Consider the following 17795-nt stretch of genomic DNA (forward strand, 5'->3'; position numbering starts at 1 on the left):
AACTGTGCACTCTCCTCAAACAGTAGCATGGTATTCTTTCACTGTAATAGCTACAGTGCAGTTAGATTAACAAGAGTTTAAACCCACCGATTCTGTAGAGGTTAAAGGAGGCCTGGGTAAGGCCAAAATGCCATAAATACGCCATAATTTATCAATTATTTCTCAATTCTGCTTTTAGATACCAATGCCAAATAAATGTCAACAATCTTTCCTCCAAAGGAACATTCTATGAATTAAATGTCGTGAAAATCACCCCAAAATCATGGTATTTTTTGGTCTTTATTTCATGAGGAATCACCCAGTACAGAGTTTACTGTAAACAGACAGTTCCATTCTTTATTACACAGGAGAACTGCTCCCCCTCTCCCTCTGTAGACAAAAACAAACAGCCATCAAGCTATGTCCCAGTCAAGACAAGGGTTTGGTCCTGTGTCAACTCAACTCTTCAGTACAATGTATGTGTAACAAATGGCACCCTATTCCCTATATAGTGCACCACTTTTTAGCAGGGCCTGTAGGTCTCTGGTCAAAGGTAGTACACAGTGTACGGAATAGGGTGCCATTGGGAACGCAGCAAGTACTAATAGTACTGCATCTGTGGACCGTGGCGTTGCATATTCAAACCAGTTTGTTTTTCATCCACATTGCTTCGGAGCTGCTCCTTGTCTCTTCAGCTGCCACAGTAAACACGATGTCACTATTATTGACTCTCTCTCTGCACCAGATTAGGGCGTTAGAGGACAGACTAATGACCATGGGGCACCTTTTCATTTTTATTCTGGAGTCTTTGTTACAACAACTGAATTGAGCAGAAAGAATCAATATTATTATTGCTGCAGTTTTTTTTACATCAAGACATGGAGGCTATTTAGCAGCCGGTGTCCAGACTAACTGTGCTGTATTTGGCAGCCGGTGTCCAGACTAACTGTACTGTATTTAGCAGCCGGTATCCAGACTAACTGTACTGTATTTGGCAGCCGGTATCCAGACTAACTGTACTGTATTTAGCAGCCGGTGTCCAGATTAGCTGTACTGTATTTAGCAGCCGGTGTCCAGACTAACTGTACTGTATTTGGCAGCCGGTATCCAGACTAACTGTGCTGTATTTGGCAGCCGGTATCCAGACTAACTGTACTGTATTTAGCAGCCGGTGTCCAGACTAACTGTACTGTATTTAGCAGCCGGTGTCCAGACTAACTGTATTGTATTTAGCAGCCGGTGTCCAGACTAACTGTACTGTATTTAGCAGCCGGTGTCCAGACTAGCCGTACTGTATTTAGCAGCCGGTGTCCAGACTAACTGTACTGTATTTAGCAGCCGGTGTCCAGACTAACCGTACTGTATTTGGCAGCCGGTATCCAGACTAACCGTACTGTATTTAGCAGCCGGTATCCAGACTAACTGTACTGTATTTAGCAGCCGGTATCCAGACTAACTGTACTGTATTTAGCAGCCGGTATCCAGACTAGCCGTACTGTATTTAGCAGCCGGTATCCAGACTAACTGTACTGTATTTAGCAGCCGGTATCCAGACTAACTGTACTGTATTTGGCAGCCGGTATCCAGACTAACTGTACTGTATTTAGCAGCCGGTGTCCAGACTAACTGTACTGTATTTAGCAGCCGGTGTCTAGACTAACTGTACTGTATTTAGCAGCCGGTGTCCAGACTAACTGTACTGTATTTAGCAGCCGGTGTCCAGACTAACTGTACTGTATTTGGCAGCCGGTATCCAGAATAACTGTACTGTATTTAGCAGCCGGTGTCCAGACTAACTGTACTGTATTTAGCAGCCGGTGTCCAGACTAACTGTACTGTATTTAGCAGCCGGTGTCTAGACTAACTGTACTGTATTTAGCAGCCGGTGTCCAGACTAACTGTACTGTATTTGGCAGCCGGTATCCAGACTAACTGTACTGTATTTGGCAGCCGGTATCCAGACTAACTGTACTGTATTTGGCAGCCGGTATCCAGAATAACTGTACTGTATTTAGCAGCCGGTGGCCAGACTAACTGTACTGTACAATATTTCCTTCTCTGCCTGTTATTCACCACTTTGACCCTGCTGTCTAAAATGAAACTAGAACAGCAACAGGAAATAGGACAAGGAACTGAACTGGCTTGTTAAAGCAGCTACACACACACACACACACACACACACACACACACACACACACACACACACACACACACACACACACACACACACACACACACACACACACACACACACACACACACACACACACACACACCGACACACAGAGCTTGGTTCAGCAGCTATGATATGCAGCTGTATATAATCCTGTTTAACATCTTCCAACGTTTAGTGTTTGGTAAAAAGACAGAATACTGGGTGTGCGTCCCAAATGACACCCTATTCCCTATATAGTGCACTACTTTAGACCAGGCCTGAGCCCTGGTCAAAAGTAGTAGGGAATGGGGTGTCATTTGGGATACAGATGGGCAAAATGCAACAGGCCATTTGATTTCAATAAGAACAAAGCAGTCCCAGGACACTGGGACTATCTCAATACGTTTGCATGACAATCAATCCTCACAATGCCTAAGAAATGGAGAAATGCCTGAAGAAGCAGTCACAATTGGGCCAGCTCCCACATTTGCTCAAGCTCTCTTCACATTACCATGTAGATGACTGGTGACTCTGTTTGGAATGTCAGTGTATTTCTAGTTAACGTACACACTATTACTCAACCAGGTGTGACCAATGAAGGTCTCTCTCTCCCTGGGGCGTTTTTCACGAAACCTACTAGTGGAATTCAGTGGAATTGTTCAAAATGACGGAAAGTCTATTAAAATAGTTTGTTGAGTGTCTACAGATGGACTATGAAAATGTGTTACCAAATCTTGATTCCTCTCAAGTGTAATGAAGTACGTAACTTTTTCAGTCCACTCTGATCCCTGTCCTGTGTGATACACAGTTATTGACGTGGCACAATGGTCCATCATCCTAACAATGGTTACTGAGGGCTGAAACGCCGTACATTTATTACACCATCAGCTTAAATGATGAGTCACGTCTATGTCTCTTCTACAATCAAATAGGATTTTCTCCTAATGTCTCAGTAGTCAGAGTCAGTATGAATATCCACTGGGAACTTCCCTAAAAATTAAAAAAAAGGCTCCGTCAGTGATACAGGACATCCTGGGGAAGATACAGTACCTCCTGTGTGGAGGAACTACGTGTAGACAACAGGACATGTTAGGAATGCAGGGAGGGTATACATGGCCAGACAGCGAATCAGAGGCTATGAACCGTCTAAGGTCAACGAGTGTGAGAGTGATTGATGTAAACGTCAGAGAGCTTGAGTCAGATCAGGAAAATAGTGTTCTTTGTGACCAGGGTTACTAATACATTATAGTATAATATTATTGTAAAAGTGCAATACCATTTGTTTCTCAGTATGCATAGCGTAGCCTAATATGAATCCCCTAAAATTGCCAACAAGTATACAAACCTACCATATGCTATACTGCAAAGCGCATCTACTCAGGCAAAGTGAAAATCTTTAGACCTTGTCTCTTTCTCTGGAGTCTGTACTTTTCTCTGCCAAAAATCCCTTCTCTCTCTTTCTCTCTCTCTCTCTTTCCCTCTCTCTCGCCCTACTCCCGCGATCACCAGCACAGCTCTGGGAGAGCGGAGGGGAGGGGTTGGAACGTTTTTAATCCCATTGTCTATCAGCCGGTGCGCGAAGCATGTTCCGCGAGAACCCTTCTTGATGTGTTGAAAATCATTCTGAAGTAGGAGCCTTTACAAAATTGGAGTACGGGGCTATTTACCGAACGGAAAACGGTCTTATGTGACAGACATCAGAACTACATGTTGACGGGTCAGTAACCACGAGTGTATTTTCCTGTGTAGCCTAATACTTTAAGTTTTTGTAACTTTATTAAACTATATACCTCAAAGCTGTTGCACATGTGCATTTATTTTACAATCCACCAAATGTACTTGTGAAAACTAAATCTTGCCAAGGCAATTGTGGATTGGATTTAATTTAATCAGTAGAAATAGACGGAACGATTATTGTTTTAAAGATATTTACAGGCAGCTATAGCATTTACATGTTACGTATCATTAAATCAATAGCCTATTGAATTAATTAAATTTGACATGTTTTCTAAACGTTTGGATACTGTACAGCCATGACAGAACATTGCTCCATGTGATTGTGAAAGAACGCGTGGATAGCCTATAATTAGCTGAAGAATAGCTGATGCAGTGTAGTAGTCTCCCTCCGATGATAGATCGTTGGGTAAATGACTCGCGAATGTTTTGGACAGATTCCATTGGCATGCCATGCATGTTGATGAAGAAGAAGATCGTGAGTAATAGGCTACACAAATCGTTCAAATCCTTAACACATTTCTTATACCAACTTGATGCAAATGAAATATTGAATGACGAACATTTTGTAAATGTAAATCCTGTGAACAGAAACAGAATGGTGTAGCATAGATATTATAATATATTGTCCTGTTCTAGTCATTCTATTTGAATGTGGTGTAACACAATACTAAGAGTAGCACTTGTTACCATCTGATCTTAAGCCTTTAAGTTGACAAAATTATCCATTCTTCGGTGGAGTCCATAATGACAATAAGTATGGGCTTCCTCTGAAAGGAAGTCAATGGGACAGTGGTCAGCAGGGCCAATCATGGAGTTATCAAAGGCAGTTAATGATTCTAAAGAAGATGGTGGTGGCTCTGATGTCACAGTTCGGGACCAATGATGTATATAAACCATGGATTGATGATGCTATGTATTGGCCAATGAGAGGCTTTGAAGCCACCGGTCGGCCATATTGGAACTCCCCAGGAGCAGTCCTCCATAGGAATTAATGGATTACATTTATTAATTATGAAATTATGAAAAATATGAATAACATTCCATCCATGAGGCTACTAGGTCATTTGAATGCAGGAAATTCTTGAAAATAAAGTTATTGGAATTCTTATTGGAAATGTTCTTAATTCCAAGATAGCTAAACTATTTTCTTAAACTCTGGAGAGTGAGAGAATAAGCCAATGAAAGCAATTGAACAGGTTTAATTCTCTCACAAACTTCATCTGAATGTTTCAGTATTGATTATTGGAAACCCAAGAACATGTTGTAGAACAGTAATCTCAGTAGGAAATATGCTAACATGATTTCCATTGCTAGCTTGCTAAATCAGTTGCCTCGTGACAATCATCTTTAAAAAAAAAAAAAAAAAAAGATTTAACTAGGCAAGTCAGTTAAGAACAAATTCTTATTTACAATGATGGCCTACCAGGGAACAGTGGGTTAATGACAGAATGACAGACTTTTACTTTGTGAGCTCAGGGATTTGATCATGCAACCTTTCGGTTCCTGGCCCAACGCTCTAACCTGCTGCCCCCCCCCCCAGAAAAAACAATTTAAAATAATAATAAATAAATATAAATACAAAATTATAAAAAATTAAATACATTAAATTATAAAGAGAATAAAACATTTAAATAAAATATAAAATATGAATAAATATACAAAATATCAATTCAATTCAATAATAAATAATATATATTTTTAAATCTAATACTCTTACAAACTATCATATGAACTTCTTATTATTTTTGTTTTGTTTTACTTCTCAAGTTTTTGCGTAAGAAGTGTTTTGTGAATCTGGTCACACAAGGGCACATGAGACACGCACGTCCTGATTTCACTAATTGGGACATGTTCCTGGATCATCATTATTTTGTTGTTCCTGGATCTATAGTCCATCAATCATCCATCAGGATACGTATTTCACAATCAGAGCCACTGAAAAACATGGTCTTAATGTGAGGATACCTGCTGAGCCAGGTAGAGGGAGGGAGAGCCAGGTAGAGGGAGGGAGAGCCAGGTAGAGGGAGGGAGAGCCAGGTACAGGGAGGGAGAGCCAGGTAGAGGGAGGGAGAGCTAGGTAGAGGGAGGGAGAGCTAGGTAGAGGGAGGGAGAGCCAGGTAGAGGGAGGGAGAGCCAGGTAGAGGGAGGGAGAGCCAGGTAAAGGGAGGGAGGGAGAGCGAGGTAAAGGGAGGGAGGGAGAGCCAGATAAACGGAGGGAGAGCCAGGTAAACGGAGGGAGAGCCAGGTAAAGGGAGGAAGGGAGAGCCAGGTAAAGGGAGGAAGGGAGAGCCAGGTAAAGGGAGGAAGGGAGAGCCAGGTAAAGGGAGGAAGGGAGAGCCAGGTAAAGGGAGGAAGGGAGAGCCAGGTAAAGGGAGGGAGAGACAGGTAAATGGAGGAAGGGAGAGCCAGGTAGAGGGAGGGAGAGCCAGGTAAATGGGAGGAAGGGAGAGCCAGGTAGAGGGAGGGAGAGTCTGGACACCTGCCCTGGCTGCCAGAGATCATTATGCTCATTAAAGGGGAATCAATTATGAGCTTCATCCCACAGCCAGAGCCACAACAGCCGAGTCAATAGGTGAAGTGTCCTCTACAAGAAACTAAAGTGGGTTGGGAGAGGCTTGATGCTGTGAGCTGTGTGGTTGTTAATTGACTGCTTTAGTTATTGTTTGTCTGGTTTTTCAAGACAGGTTGTCCTCGATGACTGAAAATGAATTTTATTCCTTTTACATTCCATTGAATTTGTTATTGTAGTCTCGTTCACTAGTAATATGTCTTGACTGCCACAGCAAGCCTACATACACTGAGTGTACAAAACATTAAGAACACCTTCCTGGCCTTCCGAGTGGCTCAGTAGTCTAAGGCATTGCACCGCAGTTCTTGAGGCATCACTACAGAGCCGGGTTCGATCCCAGGCTGTGTCGCAGCCGGCTGCAACCGGAAGACCAATGAGGCGGCGCACAATAGGGTTAGGGGAGGGTTTGGCCGGCTTGGATGACCTTGTCCCATCGCGCTCTAGTGACTCCTTGTGGTGGGTCGGGCACATGCACGCTGACTTCATTCGCCAATTGTACGGTGTTTCCTCTGAGACATTGGTGCGGCTGGCTTCCGGGTTAAGCAAGCAGTGTGTCAAGAAGCAGTGCGGCTTGGCTGGGTTGTGTTTCAGAGGACGCATGGCTCTCAACCTTCGCCTCTCTGTAGTCCATACGGGAGTTGCAGCGATGGGAAAAGACTGTAACTACCAATATGGGAGAATAAGGGGTATAAAGTAAAAAAAGAAAAAAAGAACACATTAATATTGCCCTCAGAAGAGCCTCAATTCGTCTGGGCATAGACTCTACAAGGTGTCGAAAGCATTCCACAGGGATGTTGGCCCATGTTGACTACAATGCTTCTGTAACAGTTTAGCTCCCGTCCCTCTCCTCCTACCTGGGCTCGAACCAGGGACCCTCTGCACACATCAACAACTGCCTCCCACGAAGCATAGTTGCCCATCGCTCCACAAAAGCCACGGCCCTTGCAGAGCAAGGGGAACCACTACTTCAAGGTCTCAGAGCGAGTGACGTCACCGATTGAAATGCCATTAGTGTGCACCATCGCTAACTAGCTAGCCATTTCACATCGGTTACACTTCCTACAGTTGTGTCAAGTTGGTTGGATGTCCTTGGGGTGGTGGACCATTCTTGATACACACGGGAAACTGTTGAGCGTGAGAAACCCAGCAGCGTTGCAGTTCTTGACACAAACCGGTGCGCCTTGCACCTACCACGTTCAAAGGCACTTAAATCTATTGTCTTGCACATTCCCTCTTTGAATGGCACACATACAATCCATGTCTCAATTGTATCAAGGATTAAAAATCCTTCTTTAACTTGTCTCCTCCCCTTCATCTACAGCACACTGATTGAAGTGGATTTAGCAAGTTACATCAATAAAGGATCAGAGCTTTCACCTGGATTCACCTGGTCAGTCTATGTAATGGAAAGAACAGGTGTTCTTTAATGTTTTGTACACTCAGCGTATATACAGTTGAAGTCGGAAGTTTGCATACACTTAGGTTGGAGTCATTAAAACTCGTTTTTCAACCACTCCACAAATTCCTTGAAAACAAACTATAGTTTTGGCAGGTCGGTTAGTAATTTTTCCAACAATTGTGTACAGACAGATTATTTCACTTTTAATTCACTGTATCACAATTCAAGTGGGTCTGAAGTTTACATACACTAAGTTGACTGTGCCTTTAAACAGCTTGGAAAATTCCAGAAAATGATTTCATGACTTTAGAAGCTTCTGATAGGCTAATTGACATAATTTGAGTCAATTGGAGGTGTACCTGTGAATGTATTTCAAGGCCTACCTTCAAACTCAGTGCCTCTTTGCTTGACATCATGAGATAATCCAAAGAAATCAGCCACTACCTCAGAAAAAAATGGTAGACCTCCACAAGTCTGGTTCATCCTTCAGAGAAATTTCCAAACACCTGAAGGTACCACGTTCATCTGTACAAACAATAGTATGCAAGTATAAACACCATGGGACCACGCAGCCGTCACACCGCTCAGGAAGGAGACGCTCTCTGTCTCCTAGAGATGAACGTACTTTTGTGCAAAAAGTGCAAATCAATCCCAAAACAACAGCAAAGGACCTTGTAAAGATGCTGGAGGAAACAGATACAAAAGTATCTATATCCACAGTAAAATAAGTCCTATATAGACATAACCTGAAAGGCCGATCCGCAAGGAAGAAGCCACTGCACCAAAACCGCCATAAAAAAAGCCAGACTACGGTTTGCAACTGCACATGGGGACAAAGAATGTACTTTTTGGTGAAATGTCCTCTGGTCTGATGAAACAAAAATAGAACTGTTTGGCCATAATGACCATCATTGTGTTTGAAGGGAAAAGGGGGAGGCTTGCAAGCCGAAGAACACCATCCCAACCGTAAAGCCCAGGGGTGGCAGCATGATGTTGTGGGGGTGCTTTGCTGCAGGAGGGACTGGTGCACTTCACAAAATAGATAGCACCATGAGGATATTTTGAAGCAACATCTCAAGACATCGGTCAGGAAGTTAAAGCTTGGGGTTAAAGCAAATGGTTCTTCCAAATGAACAATGACCCCAAGCAAACTTCCAAAGTTTTGGCAAAATGGCTTAAAGACAACAAAGTCAAGGTATTGGAGTGGCCATCACAAAGCGCTGACCTCAATCCCATAGAAAATGTGTGGGCAGAACTGAAAAAGCGTGTGCGAGCAAGGAGGCCTACAAACCTGACTCAGTTACACCAGCTTTGTCAGGAGGAATGGGCAAAAATTCACCCAACTTATTGTGGGAAGCTTGTGGAAGGCTACCCAAAATGTTTGACCCAAGTTAACAATTTAAAGGCAATGCTACCAAATACTGAGTGTATGTAAACTTCTGACACCTACACCCCCCACCAGACCCCTACACCCCCCGCCAGACCCCTACACCCCCCGCCAGACCCCTACACCCCCCACCAGACCCCTACACCCCCCACCAGACCCCTCGACCCCCCACCAGACCCCTACACCCCCCGCCAGACCCCTCGACCACCCACCAGACCCCTACACCCCCCACCAGACCCCTCGACCCCCCAGCCAGACCCCTACACCACCCACCACCCACCACCCACCACCCACCAGACCCCTAAACCCCCCACCAGACACCTACACCCCCCACCAGACCCCTACATTGCCCCGCCAGACCCCTACACCCCCCGCCAGACCCCTACACCCCCCGCCAGACCCCTACACCCCCCACCAGACCCCTCGACCCCCCACCAGACCCCTCGACCCCCCGCCAGACCTCTACACCCCCCACCAGAACCCTCGACCCCCCCAGCCAGACCCCTACACCCCCCACCAGACCCCTACACCCCCCCGCCAGACCCCTACACCCCCCCGCCAGACCCCTACACCCCCCACCAGACCCCTAAACCCCCCACCAGACCCCTACACCCCCACCAGACCCCTCGACCCCCCCAGCCAGACCCCTACACCCCCCACCAGACCCCTCGACCCCCCCAGCCAGACCCCTACACCACCCACCAGACCCCTAACCCCCCACCAGACCCCTACACCCCCCACCAGACCCCTCGACCCCCCAGCCAGACCCATACACCACCCCCCCCCCCCCCCCCCCGCCAGACACCTACACCCCCCACCAGACCCCTACATTCCCCCGCCAGACCCCTACACCCCCCAGCCTGACCCCTACACCCCCCACTAGACCCCTTGACCCCCCAGCCAGACCCCTACACCACCCACCAGACCCCTAAACCCCCCAGCCAGACCCCTACACCCCCCACCAGACCCCTCGACCCCCCAGCCAGACCCCTACACCACACCCCCCCCCCGCCAGACACCTACACCCCCCACCAGACCCCTACATTCCCCCGCCAGACCCCTACACCCCCCAGCCAGACCCCTACACCCCCTCCCCCCGCCAGACCCCTACACCCCCCAGCCAGTCCCCTACACCCCCCAGCCAGACCCCTACACTCCCTCCCCCCGCCAGACCCCTACCGGTTACAGAAGAAGGAAAGAACAGAGAGTAGTTTACAGTCTCATCATCCTGACTAAACACACGGGTTAGTTTACAGTCTCATCATGCTGACTAAACACACGTGTTAGTTTACAGTCTCATCATGCTGACTAAACACACGGGTTAGTTTACAGTCTCATCATCCTGACTAAACACACGGGTTAGTTTACAGTCTCATCATGCTGACTAAACACACGGGTTAGTTTACAGTCTCATCATGCTGACTAAACACAAGGGTTAGTTTACAGTCTCATCATGCTGACTAAACACACGGGTTAGTTTACAGTCTCATCATGCTGACTAAACACACGGGTTAGTTTACAGTCTCATCATGCTGACTAAACACACGGGTTAGTTTACAGTCTCATCATGCTGACTAAACACACGGGTTAGTTTACAGTCTCATCATGCTGACTAAACACACGGGTTAGTTTACAGTCTCATCATGCTGACTAAACACACGGGTTAGTTTACAGTCTCATCATCCTGACTAAACACACGGGTTAGTTTATAGTCTCATCATGCTGACTAAACACACGGGTTAGTTTACAGTCTCATCATCCTGACTAAACACACGGGTTAGTTTACAGTCTCATCATGCTGACTAAACACATGGGTTAGTTTACAGTCTCATCATGCTGACTAAACACACGGGTTAGTTTACAGTCTCATCATGCTGACTAAACACACGGGTTAGTTTACAGTCTCATCATGCTGACTAAACACACGGGTTAGTTTACAGTCTCATCATGCTGACTAAACACACGGGTTAGTTTACAGTCTCATCATGCTGACTAAACACACGGGTTAGTTTACAGTCTCATCATGCTGACTAAACACACAGGTTAGTTTACAGTCTCATCATGCTGACTAAACACACGGGTTAGTTTACAGTCTCATCATGCTGACTAAACACACGGGTTAGTTTACAGTCTCATCATGCTGACTAAACACACGGGTTAGTTTACAGTCTCATCATGCTGACTAAACACACGGGTTAGTTTACAGTCTCATCATGCTGACTAAACACACGGGTTAGTTTACAGTCTCATCATGCTGACTAAACACACGGGTTAGTTTACAGTCTCATCATGCTGACTAAACACACGGGTTAGTTTACAGTCTCATCATGCTGACTAAACACACGGGTTAGTTTACAGTCTCATCATGCTGACTAAACACACGGGTTAGTTTACAGTCTCATCATGCTGACTAAACACACGGGTTAGTTTACAGTCTCATCATGCTGACTAAACACACGGGTTAGTTTACAGTCTCATCATGCTGACTAAACACACGGGTTAGTTTACAGTCTCATCATCCTGACTAAACACACGGGTTAGTTTACAGTCTCATCATGCTGACTAAACACACGGGTTAGTTTACAGTCTCATCATGCTGACTAAACACACGGGTTAGTTTACAGTCTCATCATGCTGACTAAACACACGGGTTCGTTTACAGTCTCATCATGCTGACTAAACACACGGGTTAGTTTACAGTCTCATCATCCTGACTAAACACACGGGTTAGTTTACAGTCTCATCATGCTGACTAAACACATGGGTTATTCATGCTGATGTTCTATAAATACATTGTTAATCGCTGACACAGCGATATCTCTTGCTGGATGAAAATCAATGGAAGAACTAGGTCTCTCGGGAGAGGTGCAGACAGCACGGGCCACATTAATAATTTAGTCTGTGCCCAATAATTTCTCTGTTAACTACTAGGCTACATCTCCAAGCAGACTTCAAAAAGATTCATACAAGATCTCTATCTGAAGAATGTCATTTGACTGGTCTAGGTATACAGTGCGCGTTTCCATGAGGGGTTTAACTGGTACCCAGGTCTGGTACTGTTGTCACGGTAATAAGAGTGTTGCATCTGGAAGCTTACACCCCGTTTTAGTCAAAGCCCTTTCAACATGTATCAAATGTCTAAGTGAGTGTTTTAGAGCCGTTTTCCACAGAGAGCCCGATACAGGATACTCAGCCAGTCCTAGGGGAAAAGAAGGGAGTAGCTATTATATACACTACATTACGGTAGTATCTTATATACACTACATTACGGTAGTATCTTATATACACTACATTACGGTAGTATATTATATAGACTACATTACGATAGTATCTTATATACACTACATCACGGTAGTATCTTATATACACTACATTACGGTAGTATATTATATAGACTACATTACGATAGTATCTTATATACACTACATCACGGTAGTATATTATATAGACTACATTACGGTAGTATCTTATATACACTACATTACGGTATTATCTTATATACACTACATTACGGTAGTATATTATATAGACTACATTACGGTAGTATATTATATACACTACATTATGGTAGTATCTTATATACACTACATTACGGTATTATCTTATATACACTACATTACAGTAAAATCTTATATACACTACATTACGGTAGCATATTATATACACTACATTACGGTAGTATATTATATACACTACATTATGGTAGTATCTCATATACAGTACATTACAGTAAAATCTTATATACACTACATTACGGTAGTATATTATATACACTACATTATGGTAGTATCTTATATACACTACATTATGATAGTCACTTATATAAACTACATTACGGTAGTATCTTATATACACTACATTACGGTAGTATCTTATATACACTACATTACGGTAGTATCTTATATACACTACATTACGGTAGTATATTATATAGACTACATTACGGTATTATCTTATATACACTACATTACAGTAAAATCTTATATACACTACATTACGGTAGTATATTATATACACTACATTATGGTAGTATCTTATATACACTACATTACGATAGTCCCTTATATACACTACATTACGGTAGTATCTTAAGCTATTAGTGTGGACAGATAGTTAGGCCATAGACAGTGTTGGTGTGATTATCAGGCCATAGACCGTGTTGGTGTGATTATCAGGCCATAGACAGTGATGGTGTGATTATCAGGCCATAGACAGTGTTGGTGTGATTATCAGGCCATAGACAGTGTTGGTGTGATTATCAGGCCATAGACAGTGTTGGTGTGATTATCAGGCCATAGACAGTGTTGGTGTGATTATCAGGCCATAGACAGTGTTGGTGTGATTATCAGGCCATAGACAGTGTTGGTGTGATTATCAGGCCATAGACAGTGTTGGTGTGATTATCAGGCCATAGACAGTGTTGGTGTGATTATCAGGCCATAGATAGTGATGGTGTGATTATCAGGCCATAGACAGTGTTGGTGTGATTATCAGGCCATAGAGGTAAAAGGTCTCTAAGGTTGTACATCTGGTCTGTCTGGAAGGCATACTCCTGGTGTGTGAGGCTGAGATCCCTTGATCTTACAAACACACACACACACACACACGCACGCACGCACGCACGCACGCACGCACGCACGCACGCACGCACGCACGCACGCACGCACGCACGCACGCACACACACACACACACACACACACACACACACACACACACACACACACACACTGAGACTGTGAAAGCCCTTGATGTTTGTGTCTGTCCGCACCTTGATTTTGTCAGCCTTGGGGCGTCAATGACCCCCTCTAAGTCACAGTGTAATTACAGAACCTTGTAACACCACAGACACAGCCCCACTTCCGACAAGCATCTGTTAGGCTGACGCTGTTATTATTGAATAAGTAATTTACTGTGGTGTTGACAATTTACTGTGTTCTTATTACGTTAGTAATGTTATAGCAGATGATAACTGTTATTATCGTACCCTACCATTTAAATGTTTTCTAATGATAAAAAAATTAACTATGCATTCTATGCGTCCATGTCAAAGGAGGTTGGTGGCACCTTAATTGGGGAGGATGGTCGAGTGGAATGGTAAAAAAAAAAAAAAACATGGTTTCCATGGTTTCCAGGTGTTTGATGCCATTCCATTTCGCTCTGTTTCAGCCGTTATTGTGAGCCGTCCTCCCCCTCAGCAGCCTCCACTGTTCCATGGGGTTTATTGGAGACATTTTGACCTCTTCGGTCCTCGTCAAGTCTTCTAGTTTTACTCACGCTTTCTTTTCCCTTCTTTCTGCTCTTCCTCCCTTGCAGGAGGAGACAGGGAGCGGATGACAGCGAATCATGAGACATACCTTCTTATGGCCAGCACCCAGAATGACATGGAGGATTGGGTGAAGACCATACGCAGGGTCATATGGGCCCCATTTGGTGGAGGTTAGTACACAGGGTCATATGGACCCCATTTGGTGGAGGTTAGTACGCAGGGTCATATGGGCCCCATTTGGTGGAGGTTAGTACACAGGGTCATATGGGCCCCATTTGGTGGAGGTTAGTACACAGGGTCATATGGGCCCCATTTGGTGGAGGCTAGTACACAGGGTCATATGGGCCCCATTTGGTGGAGGTTAGTACACAGGGTCATATGGACCCCATTTGGTGGAGGTTAGTACACAGGGTCATATGGACCCCATTTGGTGGAGGTTAGTACACAGGGTCATATTGACCCCATTTGGTGGAGGTTAGTACACAGGGTCATATGGACCCCATTTGGTGGAGGCTAGTACACAGGGTCATATGGGCCCCATTTGGTGGAGGTTAGTACACAGGGTCATATGGGCCCCATTTGGTGGAGGTTAGTACACAGGATCATATGGACCCCATTTGGTGGAGGCTAGTACACAGGGTCATATGGGCCCCATTTGGTGGAGGTTAGTACACAGGGTCATATGGACCCCATTTGGTGGAGGTCAGTACACAGGGTCATATTGACCCCATTTGGTGGAGGTTAGTACACAGGGTCAAATGGGCCCCATTTGGTGGAGGTTAGTACACAGGGTCATATGGACCCCATTTGGTGGAGGTTAGTACACAGGGTCATATGGGCCCCATTTGGTGGAGGTTAGTACGCAGGGTCATATGGGCCCCATTTGGTGGAGGTTAGTACACAGGGTCATATGGACCCCATTTGGTGGAGGTTAGTACACAGGGTCATATGGACCCCATTTGGTGGAGGCTAGTACACAGGGTCATATGGGTCCCATTTGGTGGAGGTTAGTACACAGGGTCATATGGACCCCATTTGGTGGAGGTTAGTTAGTGCATGATGCATGCGTTTCAGTCCAAGACTAGGCTAGACTTAATCTGTGACTGGCTCTATATGTTGTTTTTTAGCACAATAAATCATTATTATCAGGATGATATGTCTCTGTGAATTAACACTATAGTGTCATTATTATCAGGAGGGCATGTCTCTGTGAATTAACACTATAGTGTCATTATTATCAGGATGATATGTCTCTGTGAATTAACACTATAGTGTCATTATTATCAGGAGGGCATGTCCCTGTGAATAAACATATGGTGCTACGTGTCATTCCATCTAGAGGCTGGAGTTGAATGTCTTGTCAAAAGATAAAGCAACGCTGATTCAACTCTGCGTTTGTTAAGGAAACATTTGATCTCTGAATCAACAACACAGATTGTGTGTTACTATGTGCTAATTGTATGCTCTAACACACACACACACACACACACAGACACGCGCGTACACACACACACACACCAGTGTTGATATCGTCAACAAAAATAATGACTAAAATATTTGTCAAACAGCAATTTTTTTGTGGTTTGTTGATGAGACCGTAATTGACAAAATTGATGCAGAAAAAAATATAACTCAAAAAATGACTTCTCATTTCAGTTTTAACTGAAATGATCTCTGTCCAGTGGACTGGACAAGGGTTTTTGGAGAGATTAAGAGCTTTTCAGCGACAATCACAATTAATATCAACAGCCCAGATGCACCGTGCAGGTCTTGATTCTAGTCTTAACCATTAAGAAAATTTGACCCATAATACCGGCACTACGTTTTTCTCTGCTCTATCGTGCATTGGCAGGCCGTAAACAAGGCTACTTGCGGAACAGACCGTTAACCATTTGTTTAGGCAACACATTATTTAGTCACGTTACCTCGTTAGCTAGCTATAGCTAACAACCTGGGGCATGTCGTTCAACAGGATGCAACGTAAGGACTTGGGACTCGATTTCGGACTCGAAGGTTTAGTGGCTCGACTACATCACCTGGCAAAACAGTCATTAACTCAAGTTATACTTTTGGACACCAATGTTGCTGAGGCGTCTGTCGAATGTTGATGAGTCAGTGATTTACGTTTATTATAGGTTAATGAGACAATACAAATGTGATGGGACTAAAATTAAAGGGCATTTTGACAATATCTAGACTAAATCATTATTCAAATTATATTTTAGACTAGACTGGCAAATTTACAACTGCACGCATGCATGCACGTAGACACACACACACACACACCCACACCCACCCACACACACACACACACACCCACACCCACACCCACACACCCACACCCACACCCACACCCACTCCCACCCACACCCACCCACACACACCCACACCCACACCCACACACACACACACACACACACACACACACACACACACACACACACACACACACACACACACACACACACACCCACACCCACACCCACCCACACACACACACACCCACACCCACACCCACCCACACACACCCACACACACCCACACACACACACACACACACACACACACACACACACACACACACACACACACACACACACACACACACACACACACACACACACACACACACACACACAACACAGCACCCTCAGCACACTTTATATAGAGAGCTTCCTTTGACGTATTGCTGCAGTGGGGGACGCACACACACACACACAGACTGAGACTGAGACTGAGGCTATTGGAGAGATAATACCCTAGAGATGTGATTAAAATTGTGGGTCATGTTCTGTTTGGTCGGCCTGGTACTGTGGAGGCAGGGAGCTTGCTTAACCAAAGGGTTTGGCCCAGGATAGCGTCAGTATCTGTTCAGTATCTGTTCAGTAGCTATTCAGTATCTGTTCAGTAGCTGTTCAGTATCTGTTCAGTAGCTGTTCAGTAGCTATTCAGTATCTGTTCAGTAGCTGTTCATTATCTGTTCAGTAGCTGTTCAGTATCTGTTCAGTAGCTGTTCAGTAGCTATTCAGTAGCTGTTCAGTAGCTGTTCAGTAGCTGTTCAGTAGCTGTTCAATAGCAGTTCAGTAGCTGTCCACCCCCACATCAATCAATCAATCAAATGTATTTATAAAGCCCTTTTTACATCAGCCGATGTCACAAACTGTACAGAAACGCAGCCTAAAAGCCCAAACAGCAGACAATGCAGATGTAGAAGCACGGTGGCTAGGAAAAACTCCTTAGAAAGGCCAGAACCTAGGAAGAAACCTAGAGAGGAACCAGGCTCTGAGGGGTGGCCAGTCCTC

At 44.7% G+C, this 17795-nt stretch overlaps 1 protein-coding gene across 5 annotated transcripts in view; it reads left to right on the forward strand.

The window, feature by feature from the left end:
* arhgap24 (Rho GTPase activating protein 24) overlaps positions 1–17795 on the forward strand; it is a 213329-nt gene that overhangs the window by 167434 nt on the left and 28100 nt on the right. For 3 of the 5 annotated variants that reach the window (XM_055864386.1, XM_055864394.1, XM_055864403.1), the window contains one exon: positions 14541–14663. In XM_055864386.1, coding sequence (XP_055720361.1) covers positions 14541–14663 — 123 coding nt within the window. Of the gene's footprint in view, positions 1–3639; positions 3852–14540; positions 14664–15258; positions 15386–17795 lie in introns of those variants that run through there. The other 2 variants (XM_055864409.1, XM_055864419.1) reach the window with 2 other exon arrangements.

The sequence above is a fragment of the Salvelinus fontinalis genome, chromosome 2, assembly GCF_029448725.1.
Source record: "Salvelinus fontinalis isolate EN_2023a chromosome 2, ASM2944872v1, whole genome shotgun sequence".
NCBI lineage: Eukaryota > Metazoa > Chordata > Actinopteri > Salmoniformes > Salmonidae > Salvelinus > Salvelinus fontinalis.